The sequence below is a fragment of the Trichomycterus rosablanca genome, chromosome 13, assembly GCF_030014385.1.
Source record: "Trichomycterus rosablanca isolate fTriRos1 chromosome 13, fTriRos1.hap1, whole genome shotgun sequence".
Lineage (NCBI taxonomy): Eukaryota > Metazoa > Chordata > Actinopteri > Siluriformes > Trichomycteridae > Trichomycterus > Trichomycterus rosablanca.
Window position 1 is genome coordinate 38,458,894 of NC_086000.1, and position 20,272 is coordinate 38,479,165.

The following is a 20,272-nucleotide window of genomic DNA, read 5'->3' on the forward strand; positions in this document are numbered from 1 at the left end:
AACGTCCGCTCGATAAATCCCTGCCTCCTCCATCACCGTGGTAACAGGTTTTTTTTGGGTGGCGGCCTCTCCGTCGCTGAGCGGGAGATTATCTGCTCCAGGGTCGGAGGGAGGCGCGTGACGGTGACGGCGGTGAATATGGAAACGCTCTGAGCCGCCGCCGATGCTCTGCAGATTAAACAGGTTATTTTAGGAGCCGGGTGATTATTCTGGGTTCAGCAGGTGCGCCACTCCACCCCTCGGGAAATTTAAATCCACTTTTAGCTTCATGTTGGATTTACATGAGATTCAGTTACAGGCGACTCCAGAAAAAGACGGGACGGCGGGACAAACGTCAGCAGAAACAGACGGAGATTATTCACAGACTGCATACGATTAAACATGGAACAAAATCATGTTTTATTTCTTCAACTAATCAATTTTATTGCTTTTTATAATAAATACGGTCTATTTTTAATTTTATGGCTGCGGCGCTTTCTAAAAAAGTTGGGACAGACGTTTTTTTTTACAATGAACGCCATCTCAAAGCAACTTTACAGAATCCAGAATCCAGGACCGACAGACCAAAAACCTCCTGTTGAACAAGCCAGGGGGTTTCAACCACTAGGGGGCGTCCCGCTGCATTTTGGGTGGCACGGTGTCTTGGTGGGTAGCTGGGTTCGATTTCCATTACTGTGTGGAGTTTGCATGTTCTCCCCTAGTCTGTATAAAGACTTGCAGTCGGGTTAATTGTAGATACTAAAGTCCTGCTAGGTATAAGTGTGTGTGTGTCTCTGGCCAGTGAATCAGACCCACCGTGACCCTGACCAGGAGAGAGCAGTGGTAAAACTCATCAGACCACAGAACTCGTTTGGACTCCAGAGCAGTCGTGGCGTTCCTGAATGTTGTTGATATTGATTGATAGTGCAGCGGTGAGCCGTGTTTACTGACGAGGGTTTTCTGAGGTCACGGGTGTTGGGTGTTGTTTTCGGGCCTTGCCCTTTACTCACACTCACGCACACACACACTTACACACACACACACACACAGACACTCTCTCTTACACACACACACACACACACATATTTCTCCGGATGTCGTTATCCCGACCGCTGTGGAAGGTTCCAAAACAGAAGTTTATGATCGTTCCACAAATCCCCGGGCTGCCCTCTGCTGCCCCTGTCCCAAATGTCTTTGGAACGTGCTGCAGGCATTAAATTAGAGAGATGAAATAATTCTGTTTCTTACGGAAGCGTATTGCTGCCACACAGATTTTAAAAAAGCCGTTAGTATGTCGTTATAATGACGTATTTTCTCGTTAGAACGCCCTCTCGGCCGACCCTGCACTCTGACCCCAGCATCCAAACAATCTGGGACACAGGGAAAAATAATTTTGTTGTACTAAACACACAAACAAAGGCGTTCTATGGGGCTTAGTGGTTAAGCTGCAGGACTAGTAATCATAAGGTTGCTGGTTCAAGCCCCATCATCACCAAGTTGGCACTGTTGGACCCCTGAGCAAGGTCGTTAACCCTCAGTTGCTCAAATTATATTCAGTCATAATTGTAAGTCGCCTGAGACAGCAGCTTTGATTCTGATGATGAATGTGGTGGTGCAGAATGGCATTGAACTTTGTGGCATGGCTGGCACTCAGGTGGCACTGTGGTCTAACATGAGTTCGAATATCGTGTAAGCTGTGGTATCGGTCTGATCGGGCGCCCAACAGACTTAACTGGCCGTGTCTGAGGGAGGGTTAGTAGGATGGGGTTTGTCTTAGACACCACTGCGATCTCTCCATACGTGGTGTCCTTCTGAATTCCCCAGTACTGAATGGTAGCTCGGTGGTTAAGGTACTGGACTTGTAATCATAAGGTTGCTGGCTCAAGCCCCATCATCTCGAATTTTGAACACCAATAAAGAGCAAGGTCCAGACAGCAGCTTTGATTCTGATGATGAATGTGGTGGTGCAGAATGTCAATGTCACAACTGGCCGTGTCTGAGGGAGGATTGAATGGATGGGGTTTTTGTCTTCACCAATGTGGTTTAAGCGGTAGAGGACCTACAGTGGGGATGCCATGTCCTTCTTAATTCCCCATTACTGAGTGGTAGCTTGGTCTGTGGATTAGCAATCAGAAGGATGTCGGTTCAAGCCCCACTACGACAAGTTGCCATTGTTGGGCTCCTGAGCAAGGCCCTTAACCCTTAATTGCTCACGTGTCTGAAATGTAAATGATTCATGTTAGTTTGACTGCATCTACTAATAAGTGCATGGAACAGTGGTCTATTACCAAGGTTAAACAAACTTGCCACCTTGTGCCATGCAGGAATGGTTCGATATACGAATGATGAACCACTGTGAAGCACCAAAGTTAGAAGCTTGTCCACAGTTGAGTGAGCTTTAGATCTTCCATAGGTGCTCTCTGAAGATAAAGCTCTGGGTTCCAGAAGCTTCTTATTAATCATGGGGACAGTTTGGGGGACAGTTTGTGCCCCCCTCAAAGTAAGTGTAGCTTTGTGTTTAATTAGAAGCCGCTCTGACTAACCACGCCCGTTCCTCTGCACGTTTTGTTTCAGATCAGCTGACTTGATGACCGTAAGAGCCCGATAAGGACCCAGGGGAGATGTTCAGCTCCGCGGCCCAGAATGCTCTGCTCTCTGGGGGACGTGTTGGGGTGCATCAGGGCCCAGAGTGACCCCAAATGCCACTAGGCGAGGTGAGGCGCGGGTACAGGGGGGTGTGCCGGCTCCCGCACCGGGGGACGTGAGTTAGCGAGCGATGGTGAGAACAGCACCGGATCCCGGATCGAAATTCCATGACTTCTTATTGTATCGTCCTGAACTCGTTAATGCAAAATGCCGCGTTCTGATTGGCTGAGAGCAGCAGGATGGACCTGAATCAGAACTGATGGACTTTTAAATTGGACTGTTGGGGTGAAACACCCACCAGCCAGGAGCAGATTTTCAGGATTATATATTTTTTAATAATAAAATGTACCCAGAGTTACTCTAGCCCGACATGTGGACGTAATGAAGCTTGTTTCTCGGTTCTGTGCTGGACCTGCAAAGCTAACGTAGAGACGTAGAGAGTCATGAAACTCACAGATCATCCAACGTTTATCAACAGCAGAAACTGTTCACGCTTATAAAATTACCTACAGCGTAAAACTAGCTCAGCTATAAAAGTTGTTTATAAATGTTTTGGTATTTAATGTCAGGGGGTGAGAACCTAGCCCAAGTGAAGGGGTTCAAATATCTCTGAGTCCCAATCATGAGTGATGGAAAAAAAGGGATCGCTGATGGTTTATGGTAGAAACGCTTTCATTTTATGGTAGGAAATACAAGACAAAAAGACAACACAAAAACTAAACAAAAAATGCAGGACAAAAACACAAGACAAAAACACAAGACAAAAACGCAGGACAAAAACACAAGACAAAAACAACAAACAAATGCAGGACAAAAACACAAGACAGAAATGCTGGACAAAAACACAAAACAAAAACACAAGACAAAAACACAAGACAAAAACACAAAACAAAAATGCAGGACAAAAACACAAGACAAAAACACAAGACCAAAACACAAAACAAAAACGCAGGACAAAAACACAAGACAAAAACACAAGACAAAAACACAAGACAAAAACACAAGACAAAAACACAAAACAAAAACGCAGGACAAAAACACAAGACAAAAACACAAGACCAAAACACAAAACAAAAACGCAGGACAAAAACACAAGACAAAAACACAAGACAAAAACACAAGACAAAAACACAAAACAAAAACGCAGGACAAAAACACAAAACAAAAACACAAGACCAAAACACAAAACAAAAACGCAGGACAAATACACAAGACAAAAACACAAGACCAAAACACAAAACAAAAACGCAGGACAAAAACACAAGACAAAAACACAAGACAAAAACACAAGACAAAAACACAAAACAAAAACGCAGGACAAAAACACAAAACAAAAACGCAGGACAAAAACACAAGACAAAAACACAAGACAAAAACACAAGACAAAAACACAAAACAAAAACGCAGGACAAAAACACAAAACAAAAACGCAGGACAAAAACACAAGACAAAAACACAAGACAAAAACACAAGACAAAAACACAAAACAAAAACGCAGGACAAAAACACAAAACAAAAACACAAGACAAAAACACAAGACAAAAACACAAAACAAAAACGCAGGACAAAAACACAAAACAAAAACGCAGGACAAAAACACAAGACAAAAACACAAGACAAAAACACAAGACAAAAACACAAAACGAAAACGCAGGACAAAAACACAAGACAAAAACACAAAACAAAAACGCAGGACAAAAACACAAGACAAAAACACAAGACAAAAACACAAGACAAAAACACAAAACGAAAACGCAGGACAAAAACACAAGACAAAAACGCAGGACCCGTCGTCTTTTTCTCCGATCCCCCCCCCCCCCAATTTTCTCCCCTAATTTAGTCGTATCCAGTTACCCTTATTGTGTTACGCTTCACCTCTACCGATACAACCCTCTACCACTGACCCACGTAGCCGACTGCCTCTTTTTACCTGCACCAGGTTCATATGCGGTTCAGCTTTGTGCACGGAGAGCCACACCCTGATTAGCATTATTTCCCAACTCAATCAGCCAGCAGAGGGCGTAATTCACTCAGTTATGACGTCCCTTTCCGGCTCCCTCCCTGGATGAACAACAGCCAATCGTTGTTAATGTGGCCGCCCAGCCCAGCCGGATGGCAGAGCTGAGATTCGATTCGATACGATGTATTCAAAATCCTGGCTCTGGTGTGCTAGCGTGTTTTTACCGCGCTTTTTTTACTGCGCTTTTGTTTGCACCTAAACTCAATGTGCACTCTGGCGCCCCCTGCTTGCCCAAGATGCTCTCGCTGGTCACAAACAAGCCTCTTTATACAGACAGTCTAATTCCATATTGATGAACACACTATGCTCTCTGTTTCCTTCCACCACCCGTGATAGCATTTCGACCAGACGGACGCTGATCGCCACAGAAGAGAAGTGAATGAGTCGTGGCTAATTTAGGCTGCTGAGCGTCCGGTCATGGTAGTGGCACTGTGGTGGTGGGCTAGTGCGTTATCTTACGCTAGGACTGATATTATCGTCTACACAACATCAGGATTCCATTACAGATGTGAAATGTCATTTTAAGTGTCTGAACTAATACAAAAAATAGCTCTGTGGGGAATAAAAGATCTACGTCACAGTCTGCACTGCAGGAGCTCTTATAAATCCTTAACGATGTTTAATTTTGGTGATTAGCAAAAACAAACAAGAAAACCTGGAATCTGGACCAGACTTTTATTATTGATTAGCTACATTAGCATCGCAGCTCCAGTACAAAACCGTACAAACAAACTTTATCAACAAACAAACATTATTCACCTAAACTGAAGCTCAGAGTGACTTTGTTTACCTTTTTATTCTCTCTAAACTTTACTGTTCATTATTAACCTGAGCTTTTGTGTGATTTTACTCCTTAAAATGTATTTTTTCGTTGTTAGCATCGTTAGCAGAGTTAGCATTGTAGCATGCAGTTTGAATGTATATGAAGGATGATTTGAGCGAGTAATAATAATAATAGTAATTGTTTTTTATATAGTTATTAATTTTAAACACTACACAACAGGATTATGTGAATCTAAAAGCACTTTAAGGTGCTTAAATGTTTGTTTAGTTAAAGATCAAAAGTTTACATACACTTGTAATGAACCTGTATGATTCTTCTGATGAATGAACTGATCTTCTTCTGACTGAATTACTTCTGTGCTTTAAAACTAAATTAAAATATTAATATAATAATAAAATAAATATTCTGACTTCTTCCATAAGGTTTTTTTTTTATTTTTTATATTTTATATATATATATATATATATATATATATATATATATATATATATATATATATATATATATACAGTAGTGTTAAAAAAAATAGCAGTGTTTTAAAAAAAGTGAATAAAGCACAAAATCATTATGATAACTTTTATTTCCATAAATGCAAACGCACTGAAAATACTACACTTTCAATTCTAATTCAAAACATTAACAAAATTTAGCCAGTTTGTGTTCATCCTTTACAGAAAGTTAAGAAAAATGAATATTAGGCTGTTCAAAAAAATAGCAGTGCAGCATTTTTCTTTAAAAACTAAAAAAATTTATCTATAAACTGAAAAAAATGTTTGAGGTTTCACTTTAAATTACTGAACTAATATTTAGTGGCATAACAATTGTTTCCGAGATCTGTGTTGCATGGAGTCGACCAACTTCTGGCACCTCTGAACAGGTATCCAGTCCATGATGATTAGACGACATTCCACAGTTCTTCTGCAATTTTGGGTTTTGCCTCAAAAAAACGTGTTTCAGATTTCAGAACACAAGTTCTCTATGGGATTGAAGTCAGGGGATTGGGCTGGCCACTCTATTACCTCAATCTTGTTTGTCTGTAACCAAGATGTTTTGGGTCATTGTCATGTTGAAACACCCATTTTAATGACATTTCTTCTTCAACATAGGGCAACATGATCTCCTCAAGTATTCTGATATATTTAATCTGATCCATGATCTCTTGTATGTGATAAATAGACGTAACACCATGGTATGAGAAACATCCTCATATCATCATTTTGTACCACCCTGCTTTACTACCTTCACAGTGTACTGTGGCTTGAATTCAGTGCTCAAGGGTCGTCTGACATACTGTCTACAGCCACTAGACCCAAAAAGAACAATTTTGCTTTCATCAGTCCACAAATGTTGAGCCATTTCTCTTTGGACCAGTCAATGTGTTCCTTGGCAGATTTGAACCCATTCAGGACACGTCTTTATCTTAACAACGGGACTTTGCAGGAGTTCTTGCTGGTAAATTGGCTTCACTTAATCATCTTCTGTACTTACTGGTAACTTCAGATGTTCCTTGATCTTTCTGGTGGTGATCACTGGCTGAGCCTTTGCTATTCTGGCTAATCTTCGATCCATTCAAACAGTAGTTCCACGCTTCCTTCTGCGTCTTTCAGGTTTCAGTTGTCACTTTAAGGCATTTTAGCTGAGCAGGCTATAATTTGCTGCACTTCTCTGTATGTTTTTCCCTCTACAATCAACTTTTTAATCAAAGTACGCTGTTCATCAGAACAATGTCTGGAACAACCCATTTTACCCAGTATTTCAAAAGGAAATGAGCTATGACCAACCTGTGCAACATTTGCCCCCCTCCTACCTTAAATAAGGGCCAAAATTGACACCCGTTCTTCTGCAGAATGAATGACTTCACCAATTGAACTCCTCACTGCTATTATTTTGAACAACCCCCTTTCAATCAATGCTTCGATTACTCAGAATGAACGGCATGCATGTCCTAATTGTTGGGTTTGTTTTGTTGTCATTACTCTACTACACTTTCAAGTAAATTTTTTGCTATGTAGAAATATCACTTCTACTAAAAACAGTGATTTATCAGGTTAATGGTGTTGGACTGCTATTTTTTTGAACACCACTGTATATATATATATATATATATATATATATATATATATATATATATATATATACATGTATATACTGTATATACAGACAGAAACTCAGATGATTAGTTTGGTTGTGTGAATAGTTCTATAATGTCATTTAACTTTTAGTGTCCATATAAATACGGCTAGTTTGGCTGCACCCATTAAACAGATGTACAAAGATTACAACAGTTTAGGGAAGGGCGCTCAGGTGGTACAGGGGTAAATTACCACTATGATCCAGGGTTCGAATCATCAACGATGCTATTGGTTGGTCATGCGTCTACATACAGACATGATGGGCTGTGTCTGAGGTGTGTGTGTGGGGGGGGGGGATTCCCAGTGATTCTGGGGAAGCCGGACCCACCACGACCCTGACCAGGATAAAAAAGGTTAGGATAAAAAAGGTTTAGGGAGCTCTGAAGATAAATGTCACTGGGACGCATTTCTATGCAACTTCAGATTCCAGGACTATCTGTACAAACGACTGCATTCGTGGAGCAGTGGTCTCATTACCAAGGGTGAGAAGGAAAGCCAAACACACATTATGCTGAGGTAAAGTTTCTCTAATGATCAGACGTGATCCCAGGATTAGGGTTAGAACAGGTACATTACATAAAAAAAACCCCAAACAACTCTAGTAAATAAATCCAAACTCAAGTAACTGTTCACAGTCAAGCAAGCTTCACATCACCATGGATTCAAAGTAGGTAAGCAAGAGAGAAGGTCGTGCTGCCAATTCATCATCTTAAAGCTCTACTGTTTGATATTTGCTGGACTTTTGGAGGCCTTTTTGGGGTCAGAATAAGTTATTTGACCACAGTGTCAGGCAAGCAATCAAACCCATGTAACTTTGTACCACCTGTGGTGGTGGTATTATGTTCCAGGGCTGTGTCTCTGACCGAAGTGGACGGAATAAAGAAGACAGATGAAATTAGGTGTCTCAGAAGGACCCAAAACTTATACAGAACCAACAAATCAGGCTTAATGTTTTGATGTTTAATGTTTTTAGACGATGTGTCAGTGACAGAAGCAGCTTCTGTAGGTGTATTTTGACCAGTTCATGTTATCGTGTTTGATTAAATTGTTGTTTTATTGAACTTAGCATGAGGGACGGCATGTGCCAGATGAAACCTGATACAGCGGTACCTTGAAACTGGACGTCAGTCAATTCTGGGAGTGGTGTTGAGTTTTAAAGACGTTGAGTTTCGAGGTATTTTTTTCCCCATAAGGATGTTTGGAGAACCTGTTAATGCGTCCATGGTCCTGTGGAGCTGCAGATATTTTAGTCTCATGTAAAATAATGAGGTTGTTTTTGACACTTAAACACTGAAAATAACACAAATATAATATAAACACACTGAAATACAATTACAAACAGTTACACATCAATAAAAATACAATAAAAGCTGCACTTTAGTTTTACTTCTTTATTGTTTCCTGACGCTTCTTAATGGTGGAGATGCTTGATGTTGGAATACCGTATTCCCTTCAGCACCGGCGCATTCACATGAGACGAGACAAAACCGCTTTAGTGTCTGTGAACAAAACTTAGCGTGATTTATTGTAGTAAAACAGCGAGTGAGGAATGTGATTAGTGGAGGAACTTATGAGCAGTAATAATGAAGAGAAGTTTAGTGCTCCTGTCTCCTTCTTTTACTACATTAAACCACGTTAAGCTTTATTTTCAACCAGAAGCGTTTTAGACTCTGGGAGAAGCTGATTCTGATTCTCACCATTTCTCAGAAGCTGGAGCTGTAACACAAGTTTAAAAGTGAAACAGGGAGGAGAATCCAGATAAACACAGATACATGAGGAGCTGTAACCCTGGATCTGACGCTTATTCCACACTGATGCAGATTCAGATCAGATTCACACTTTGCCGGGTGCTGAACAAAGCGGCTGCTCATTGTTCATTTGAAATTGAAAACGTCGAGTTTAAGGTACAAATTTCTCCTCAAAGGGCGTCGAGTTTCAAAGATTTTGAGTTTTGTATTATTAACAATGAGTGAGTAAATTCTATAACACCAAACATGTCTGAATGGATCTCAGGATGAAATGAGGGAGGAGGAACGTGGTTCAGATAATCCAGCGCAGTATTTAATCACATCTTATTAACAAAACACCACCAATCAACACTCACCATTACAGCAAAATACAAAACTGAGTCAGACATTTCTGTATTCAGATATTTACATCGGCACTCATGAGCTCATATTTATTCTTTAATTAAGCTTTAATTCTTTAAAAAGTCATTAAAATACTTAAAAAGCTGCTGTTTTGTGTGTTTTTTTTTACTAAACTTCATGTTAGTCAGATAAACTATTTGGACGCCTGACCATGAGCTTGTTGGGCGTCCCATTTGAACTCAGCTGGAACAACAGCCGCTCTTCTGAGAAGCTTCTAACAAGACGTTGAAGTGTGTCTGTGGGAATTTGTGCCTTTTCTGTCAAAAGATGACAGCATTTGTATGGTGATGTTGGTGTTAGAGCTCAGGGCTCTGTGCAGCTTTTCTTATGTTTTTATAGAGCTTGCTCACAGTGGAACAGGAAAAGACCTTCCCTAAACTGTTGCTGATGTCATTTCCTTTATTTAATTGGTGCGTTACACCTGTTAGCAACTGTTGCGGCTAAAACACAAGAATTCAAAACATAGAAATGGTGTCTCAATACTTTTTGTTCATACCATGAAGAGATATTATATCATGTCACATGTAATAGTATAATACACTGATCAGCTATTAAAACCAACATTAAAACCACCTCGTTTCTACACTCACTGTCCATGTTATCGGCTCCACTTACCATATAGAAGCACTTTGTAGTTCTACAATTACTGACTGTAGTCCATCTGTTTCTCTACATGCTTTGTTACCCCCTTTCACCCTGTTCTTCAATGGTCAGGACCCCCACAAGACCACCACAGAGCAGGTATTATTTAGGTGGTGGATGATTCTCAGCACTGCAGTGACACTGACATGGTGCTGGTGTGTTAGTGTGTGTTGTGCTGGTATGAGTGGATCAGAGTTTTTAAACATCTCACTGTCACTGCTGGACTGAGAATAGTCCACCAACCAAAAACATCCAGCCGACAGCGCCCCGTGACCACTAATGAAGGTCTAGAAGATGAGCGACTCAAACAGCAGCAATAGATGAGCGATCGTCTCTGACTTTACATCTACAAGGTGGACCGACTAGGTAGGAGTGTCTAATAGAGTGGACAGTGAGTGGACACGGTGTTTAAAACCTCCAGCAGCGCTGCTGTGTCTGATCCACTCATACCAGCACAACACACACTAACACACCACCACCATGTCAGTGTCACTGCAGTGCTGAGAATCATCCACCACCTAAATAATACCTGCTCTGTGGGGGTCCCGACCATTGAAGAACAGGGTGAAAGGGGGTAACAAAGCATGTAGAGGAACAGATGGACTACAGTCAGTAATTGTAGAACTACAAAGTGCTTCTATATGGTAAGTGGAGCTGATAACATGGACAGTGAGTGTAGAAACAAGGAGGTGGTTTTAATGTTATGGCTGATCAGTGTGTGTGGTATTTAGTGGGTCGTGTGATTAACCCGACGCTGTTACTCTGGTATTAAACACTCAGACACGGGTCAGTAAACATTCCGCTTTATTCCCCTCAGTGTTGTAACACCAGACATTTTCCCAACAGAACGAGCAGCTTTAGGAACTTTAATGAAAATAAATCCTCCCGCGTAGAAGAGCGGGAACGTCCATCACCAAACTTCTAATCAACCAAAATAAAGACTTATTCTTAAATATTTTTATATATTACACAAACACCTCCGAGCGCCTCAACACCCGCAACGCTAACACTCCAGAAGTTACGCTAAGTGCATGAAGGAGTGCTAGCATTCCGACGCTAACTTGATCGGATGTTAGCTTTCTGTTGTGAAAACATCATGGACTGACTGATGTGACACGCTGGATTGGGACGCAGCCCAAAGCCGTGAGGAGGAGGACACGCGACGTAGGATCAGCTTAGCCGCTAGCAGGTCAGGTAGGAACGAGGCTGTTCTCTTCCTCATGAGTGCGGCGAGCGCACGGATGCCCGGCCCCGCCCGGCTCTTCACCTCCCCGCGGACTCTCTCGCCCTCAGCTGGTGTAGTGCCCCTGCCCGAACCCTGACTGGTTATACTGGTGCCCTCCCTGCTGGAAGAACTGCTCGAACTTCCCTCCTTGGTTAAAATTCTGCCCCCCTCTGCCACCCCCCCAGCCTCCACTCTGCCCTCCTCGTCCGCCCCGCCCCCTTCCTCCGCGCCCACCCCGCCCGCCTCCTCGCTCCTGCTGACGCCCTCCGTCTTGGTGTTGGCCTCCTTGGTATCCTCCGCCGGAGTATCCCTGCGCCTGGTACCCACCCTGATACCCTCCGCCCGTGTACCCTGGTCCTCCCTGGTACCCTCCCCCCTGATGCCCCTGACCCCTTTGGCCTCCCTGGTAGCCGCCTCGTCCTCCGTCCTGATAATGACCCTGAGATCCTCCGTCCGACCAGCCTCCTTGTACCTTGCCCCCTCTTCCACCGCCTCCTCTGCCGCCCTGGTGCTGATCGTAGCCGCCTCTGCCGCCCCCTCTGCCGCCGCCGCCCCCTGTCGGACCGTCCTGCCGCTTCTGCCACGTCGGCATCTCGGGGGGCGGAGGCTCGATTTCGTTCGGTCGACCGCCGCGATCTGGGACGCGACCCATCAGAACCTGCAGGAACAGAAGAGAAGGTGAGGAGAACTTCTGACAGATTGTATGTGGACACTTCACCACCTGAGTGTGTCTTTTCTGTGGTTGGACTAATAGGCCTGGCTTACAATCGTCATTCCAATTCATCCCAAGGTGTTAACACCGAACTCGGCCTTTAAAAAGAGCTTGAAGCAGGAACGGGTGTGGCCAAAACACCTAAACTCTTTGCCATATATGGTGTGCTGTCTCCTACAGGTGTATGTAAACTCATGACCTGGACCTTGTAACAGCGGTTTTGTCACTTCTCATGTGAATGCGCCGGTGCTGAAGGGAATACGGTATTCCAACATCAAGCATCTCCAGTATTAAGAAGCGTCAGGAAACAATAAAGAAGTAAAACTAAAGTGCAGCTTTTATTGTATTGTTATTGATGTGTAACTGTTAGTAATTGTATTTCAGTGTGTTTATATTATATTTGTGTTATTTTCAGTGTTTAAGTGTCAAAAACAACCTCATTATTTTACATGAGACTAAAATATCTGCAGCTCCACGGGACCATGGACGCATTAACAGGTTCTCCAAACATCCTTATGGGAGAAAATACCTCGAAACTCTTTAAAACGTCTTTAAAACTCTTCTAAAAATCTTTATAACGTGACGTTTACCTTGTTGATGGCGCAGGAGGTTTTTTCTCGGCTCTGGCCGCTGCTGGTGCGCAGGATTTTGGACAGGTCCTCTCTGGCGGCGATCAGATGGGCGACACCCACCCTGCTCTTACCGCCCAGCGCCGAGCGGAGAGGCTGGTACACTTTACCCAGCTTCTCAGATCGAGCCTGGAAATACATTCGATTTTAAACCAGGAGTTAAATATTTATATTTATTTATTTATTAGCATTTTAACGTCATCTTTTCATCAGTTCAAGTTTAATATCAAACACACTCATGGGGGGAAACCGGAGCTCCCGGAGGAAACCCACACAGACACGGGGAGAACATGCAAAGGACCCGGCCCACTCCCCCTGCACTGAACCCAAGGAATTCTCCTACCCACCGAGCACCCGCCGATCAAAAAGGGCACCAAGAGGACGCGTAACTCACCTTTGCTCGGTCGGACCAGCCAAAGGACTGGACGGTCACATCCAGGCGCTTGAGTAACATTTTCCTCCTCACCTCATACTCGTTTACCAGCGCCTGGTTTATAGCTTCAATTTTCTCCTGGGAAACAAAACAACACACGACATGATCAAAAGTATCGGGACGCCCCTTCTAATGTGTTTCAGCCACGACAGTCACTAACAGGTGTAATAACTCTATCATATACATGATCACATGCTTCTGACTTTGCAGCAACAATTTAGGTGTCCTTCCAGCGTCCTGCACAGAGCCCTGGGATGAACCGGAACACCGACTGATGTTTGATTGTTTGTTTGTTTATTTATTAGGGTTTTAACGTCGTGTTTTACACTTTGGTTACATTCATGACAGGAACGATAGTTACTCACTACACAAGATTCATCAGTTCAGGTTTAATATCAAACACAGTCATGAACTATTTAGTGTCTCCAGTTCACCTCACTTACACGCCACTGTACTGTGGGAGGAAACCGGAGCTCCCGGAGTAAACACACGTGGACACGGGGAGAACATGCAAACTCCACACAGAAAGGACCCGGACCGCCCCACCTGGGGATCGAACCCAGGACCTTCTTGCTGTGAGGCGACAGAGCTACCCACTTAGCCACCGTGCCGCCCGAACACCGACTGATCGATCAGCGCCCGACCATACAAACGCCGTCATGTTCTATACAACTGAACGGGCACAAATCCCCATAGACGTACTTCAAAGTCTCGTGAGAAGCTTCTCAGAAGAGTGGCTGTTGTTCTAGATAATAGTTTGAATCTCAGCAGAGCTGCCGACCTGGCCGGGCGTCCACACGAACACGACTAGGGAGGGTGATGAGTGATCTGTGATATATGATACGGCTCTATAAGGGAACCCAAAACCGGTAGGTGATGAGAAGTGGCCACAGACTGGACATGTAACGAAGGGCATGTGGCGACCCGGCTCAGCACTCACCCAGTGAAGAGGACCCAGGTTTTTCTTCAGTAGAGGTGCACCTACGTGACTGGGAGGAACTCTGGAAAACGCTTCCTTCAACTAAAACAAGGAAATAAATAAACACACACACGTGTGAGTAAACGTGATCAGCGTGATGGGCGTGGCAGCACCGGGGTTTGTGTGAAATGACGCACCTTCTTCTCGATGCCGCTGAAGAACTGGAACATGCTGATGTTGGACGGAGGTTTGGACATTTTCAGGGCCATGCAGATGCCCTTCAGCTCCAGGAAAGCTTCACTACTGGACGTTTCGGTACCGCCGTCCTGAGCGGCCTGTGGTTTATTCACCAGCGTCATACGAGCGGCTTCCAACTCCGACACCAAAAACGCTAAAAGCAACATCGATATAATAATTAAATATTAATAAACTACACATTAATTAATTTACAAACAGCTCCGCAGCACCTAATACAACCACCGAGGATGCGTCACCACCAGAGGGCGCTGATGGATCGCAGAGAGATTACCTGCTGGCATTTGTGCCTCTGTTACAGATGTTTATTTTTATTCTAAACACAAGAAGGGATCCACTACTGGTGATAAGAAGCTGATCTGTTTCCTCTACAGCCCGACACGCCCATGGATGTCGTCACGGTTACTGCCGAATAACCGGCTGTTCTTTGGTTCCAGCCCCAATTCGGATTCTGTTTATGTTTAGGCACGAGAACTGGAACGGAATCTGTTCCGTATTGGTCAAAAAGGCCTATGAGAGAACTAAAGATTAGGGCTGTCGTTAATCGCGTTAATTAACTTAATTAATTATTTTTTTTTAAAATTAATCGAGAATAATTTTTATTGAGCTGTGTTTGTGCCACTTTAAACATGCATCACTGTGGTAATTTATGCTGCTTTAACACAGTAACATTGTGTTTATACTGTATAATTTACATTTTTAGCATTTAGCAGACGCTTTTATCCAAAGCGACTTACATATAATGGTATAATGGTATACATATAATGGTATACATATAATGGTATACATATAATGGTATACATATAATGGTATAATGGTATACATATAATGGTATACATATAATGGTATAATGATATACATATAATGGTATACATATAATGGTATACATATAATGGTATAATGATAACACGGCTCTTTATCCAGTTTGTGCTCGTGAGTTACAAATGACTCGAGCTGCTGCTGCTACATATTGAAAAATATCGGGTATTTTAAATATAAATATCGGATATTGTTGTTTTAAAAAAAGCGTGAGAAATCATCACTACACAAAATTACAGTTATTGACGCTTTAATATCATCTTTGGTCAGAGGCGCATTTGTCTCGTCGGGCGTCTGAGCGCAGGAGACGTGTTACAGGATAAATGAGCTCAGACTCGGTCTGACTGTATTTCAGATGAATTTGGATGTAAAGCGCATGAACTGAACACGTCGTGGAAACATCACAAACACTGCTGTTAAATGGATCGTAATGGACTGTATAAACGCTTTAACATACATAACGATGTGGGTCGACATGCCGTTATACGTGTTGCATCTAGAAATGGTTCATATTAGTACCCTGAGCGCCTGTTTTCAGTGGCAGGGTTATGAACAGGTAAAGATCTTTTGTCAGATAATGTGAACAGACTTGTCATTTTAAATAACTGACAAAGATGGGAAGCTGTTACCAAGTCTATATATATAGGCATTGGCTGGCTTTCTAAAGATAATTTAGATTTAATAATTTGATCATAATTTTATTTGCGGTTCTAGATCTCAGGAATGTTTTAATTTTTCCTTATCTAAAGCACTCTGAATTGCCACTGTGTTTGAAAGGTGCTGTACAAATAAACTTCCTTGTTTTGCCTTATTTTTAATTGAAAAATATTTTCTAGCAATACAAATGTGCATAACTTCAAATTTTCGTTTGTTATTTTTGCAGTCGATTAATTTGGTTCTTTAACTTCCCTCTGAACTCAGCGCGCCTGAAATCTTCTGCGTTCGGCGTCTAGTGTCCGTTTCTCTGGAGCCGCCGCGTTAATGTAGGTGTGACGTTAACGTTTCGAGTCGGGGGAAAGAAGACGGGCAGAGATTTAGATCTGGTTTATGTGAGGGCGCCACCCAGAGGTCAAACGGTTCGCGCAGTTTTTTTAATCTCAAGAGTCATTTCAATGGTAACGGGCTACAAATGGCCCACGGGACGTAGTTCGGAAGTCCCTGTTCTAAGGGAGTCCTCATCACTGCTGCAATAGCGACCTCTGCTGGCTGGTTGAGGTGCTGCACAGAGACGGTGAATAACAGACAGCAGTGTGTGTGTGTAACGTACAGAGCAGTAGGACACAGTTGTTGGCGTTGAGCAGGCGCTGGGTGACGGCCCCATGTGTGAGAGAGGGGTACGGACACGCCAACTCTGTTAGCAATCCACTCATCTCCAACTGGAAGCTGTCGGCCTCGCTCGGACCTGCACACACACACACACAAGGAAGATTATATAAAAAATAAAAAAAAGACAATTAAACGTGTGCATATTTATAATCAGGTGTTATAACCAGAGCTTCCTAAAGACTCTTTGAATTTTGGACAATGCCACCCACCCCCTTTTGTTTTACAGTACACAGTACAGCGTGTTCAGTACCCGGCTAAAGCAGCTACGCCGTGCCAAAGGGCGGCACGTGAGGTAATCTTTACCCACCGCCATCAGACTCGACAGCCGAGCAGCCCAGAGCTCCTGCTGTTGGACTGATTAGGATCGTTTCCCAAGAACTTACACCACTCATCCATTGACTGATAAGACTTTAATTTTATCGTTACTCGTCATTATTATTAGTCATATTATTATTACTATTTATGTTTTGTATTTTATTTGTACAAAGACCAGGGTCCCTGATTATACCAATTCTTCTTGGATCAGAAACTTGGACCCTGCTCAAGACAGACTAGCACGAGCCTTCCAGTGGAGAATCCAAAATGAATCAGATCCAACAAACCTTCAGCTCACTCGCAACCAAGCCAGAACACTCGCCGTGGAGCGTAAAGCTCAGAGGAACATCACAGAGCAGCAAAATCCCAGGCACCTCAGATCAGAGTATGTACACGTACATATGAAACCGTCTTCCACAACCTCACCTTAGTAGCAGAGTTTGGCTGTTCCTCACCAGTTTTAAGCCTCATACTCGGCCGATTCTGTTTCAGCGTTTATATGAGAACGATAATCAGCCCGTTCAGTGCTTAATCACACTCCTGATTATAATCCTACAAAATCCCTGACTGTGTGCAGGTCTGCCTGGAAGAACTGATGCTGTTTTGGAGGAAAAGAGTGATCACACCAAATACTGATGTGATTTAGAGTTCTCTTTTGGGCGTACACATTTATACATTCCATATAAATGATACATATAATATTACTTTTATTTAATTCTATATTTGTATATAGCAGAGCTATCATTATTACCGTGTCCCCTGTGGTTGTACAATATGTCTGGTTTGGTCGAGTTCTACGTTCCTGCTGCCTCGGGATTAATAAAGTTCCATCAATTTAATGTGTGTGTTTCCACCAAGATTCTAAAACCTGAGGACTTAAGCAACCTTGAGATTGTGAATATGTATATAAATAAAACTTATTACTGTTATTATTATTATTATTTTCAGTTCTGTGTTCCATTCTCAGCTGTGCTATCGACCTGACAGGGCATCTATGAAGGGTTGACCGGGTTCCTCAATGCTGGTGCAAACGCGACCTCTGCTGGCTGGTTGAGGAACATACACGAGTACAGACTTCTATAAGAATCCACTGACTGGTGAGGAAAAGCTGCCAGTGGGTGGGTGCACACGTGTGTGTGTGTGCGTGTGCGTGTGTGTGTGCTAGTCTGAGAGTCTCTTTGGCCAGAGTGAGGAAGGTGTGAGGGGCACAGAAGTGACAATGTGGAATCAGAAACTCCAAATAAATAGCAGTGTTTTAACTCTGAGATGATCGAGCTCACAGTCGGGTGTTTATTGTACCTTGATAAACTAATGAAGGTAAAACTGGCATGTTAAGGTTGACCGGGAGGGGTGGAGCACACCTGGAGCCGATCCAGCAGCTGGATTAGGCGTGTCCTGTACAGCACCACACGTATCCCATGATTCATAAACACACACACGAGAACTCACAGTTAGTAGCGTGGACGTTCTCCTCCAGTTTGCAGAAGAGTTTCAGTTCAGAGACGAGCCAGGAGCAGAGCTTAGTGAACTCTGGAGATGCTGCACCACCGCCGAGAGCCTCGTGAAGAGTGCCATCCTCCAACAGAGGACCCTGGTACCTACAGGAACACCAACAGAAGCACAACCATTTAGGTAGAGACCTCCATCTACAAGAGAGAACATCTACAACTGGGTTTGAGTATCATAGACTCATGTACCTTTTACCCGAGGGCAAAAGGGTATACAGGCATTTATAGGTGGTAAGGGTACTTGTTTCTTCACTCACTGTAGATTTGATCAGCTCCACTTACAATATAGAAGCACTTAGTAGTTCTACAATTACTGACTGTAGTCCATCTGTTTCTCTACATGCTTTGTTACCCCCTTTCATGCTGTTCTTCAATGATCAGGACCCCCACAGAGCAGGTATTATTTAGGTGGTGGATGATTCTCAGCACTGCAGTGACACTGACATGGTGGTGGTGTGTTAGTGTGTGTTGTGCTGGTATGAGTGGATCAGACACAGCAGCGCTGCTGGAGTTTTTAAACACCTCACTGTCACTGCTGGACCGAGAATCGTCCACCGACCAAAAATATCCAGCCGACAGCGCCCCGTGGGCAGCGTCCTGTGACCACCGATGAAGGTCTAGAAGATGACCGACTCAAACAGCAGCAATAGATGAGCGATCGTCTCTGACTTTACATCTACAAGGTGGACCGACTAGGTAGGAGCGTCTAAGAGTGGACAGTGAGTGGACACGGTGTTTAAATCCACTCATACCAGCACAACACACACTAACACACCACCACCATGTCAGTGTCACTGCAGTGCTGAGAATCATCCAGGATGTATGGACAGTTGTACAGAAATCCATTCGTTACACCAGTAGTCAGACTATCCCTATTTATATAGACAATCTATATCAGGAATGAGGAATTAGGAATCTGTGACACACCTTAAATGATATGCTGGAACATTCTACACCAGATTAATCATCTAAGCAGCTGTTTGTTTATTTCTAACCAAGTGGATAATCAGAAAATCATGAATAATCTTATAAAAGAACTAAATTTTATAGATTTTTTGTTGTTTATAGTGAATTTTGTGCTCCAAAAGAGAACTGGAGCAGGAATTTTGCTTACAAGATTTATAATTGTGATTCTACAAGGCACAGCAGATTTATTCACCATAAGAAACATCATTATTAATCAATATTTCATATTTACTGATTATAAATGATTCAAAATCAATACTTATATTATTATAGGCTGTAATGCTTACATGTGAAAAACAGTCCTATACTAAATATAATCATAATAAACATAATAAACACCAGATCTGTACTGATTAATGATCCACAATAATATTATTATTAATAATAATTAATGAATCATTATTATTATTATGAGCTGAAATGATTCAGTGAATCATTTACAGCGATTCATTTGAGCTCACTCGCACTTTGACACTCACTACCAACACGCACACTCACTAAAGTCCTTCATTTACCCACCCAAGATCCTCAAGAGAGTCCAAAATATCGTTCTCCATCAGAATATCTAATTTAATTTAAACAAAATCATCAAAACTTAAACACACCACCTCACAGCTGATGCTAATGCTAACGCTAAAGCAGCAGCGGCTGCACGACGATATGCTGGGTTGGCACAGCGAGGACCCAAAAATGATCCTAATCTACGCCCTGATTTATCACTTAATGACAATAAATGCTACACAAAAAGCGAACTCTGTAAATATCGCTGTTGGCGTATTAATTTAACTTCATAAAGCGAAATGAGAAAATGC

The 20,272-nt window shown here is 42.7% G+C and overlaps 2 protein-coding genes across 4 annotated transcripts in view; one reads left to right on the forward strand and one right to left on the reverse strand.

Moving 5' to 3' along the window:
* The window catches only part of rasgrp3 (RAS guanyl releasing protein 3 (calcium and DAG-regulated)), a 37,105-nt gene extending 34,463 nt beyond the window's left edge, over positions 1–2,642 (forward strand). For all 3 annotated transcript variants that reach the window (XM_063006783.1, XM_063006782.1, XM_063006781.1), the window contains one exon: positions 2,554–2,642. In XM_063006783.1, coding sequence (XP_062862853.1) covers positions 2,554–2,562 — 9 coding nt within the window. In that variant the 3' untranslated portion in view covers positions 2,563–2,642. The remainder of the gene's footprint in view (positions 1–2,553) is intronic.
* Positions 2,643–11,140: 8,498 nt separating this feature from the next.
* On the reverse strand, positions 11,141–20,103 carry fam98a (family with sequence similarity 98 member A). The gene is made up of 8 exons (XM_063007268.1): positions 19,980–20,103; positions 18,436–18,584; positions 16,613–16,747; positions 14,469–14,662; positions 14,293–14,373; positions 13,314–13,430; positions 12,881–13,048; positions 11,141–12,236 (listed from the first exon to the last, which is right to left on the reverse strand). The coding sequence occupies exons 1-8, from the start codon at positions 20,015–20,017 to the stop codon at positions 11,643–11,645; spliced, it is 1,476 nt and encodes a 491-aa protein (XP_062863338.1). The 5' UTR covers positions 20,018–20,103; the 3' UTR covers positions 11,141–11,642.
* Between the last annotated feature and the right edge of the window lie 169 nt (positions 20,104–20,272).

What these genes read in the sequence shown, in the direction of transcription:
- fam98a (XM_063007268.1), bottom strand. Translation starts at nt 20,017, where the DNA reads ATGGAGAACGATATTTTGGACTCTCTTGAGGATCTTGG. An exon ending in GACTCTCTTGAGGATCTTGG is followed by an intron (nt 18,585 to 19,979) that starts GTGGGTAAATGA and finishes GTGTTCCTGTAG; the next exon opens with GTACCAGGGTCCTCTGTTGG. An exon ending in GAACGTCCACGCTACTAACT is followed by an intron (nt 16,748 to 18,435) that starts GTGAGTTCTCGT and finishes GTGTGTGTGCAG; the next exon opens with GTCCGAGCGAGGCCGACAGC.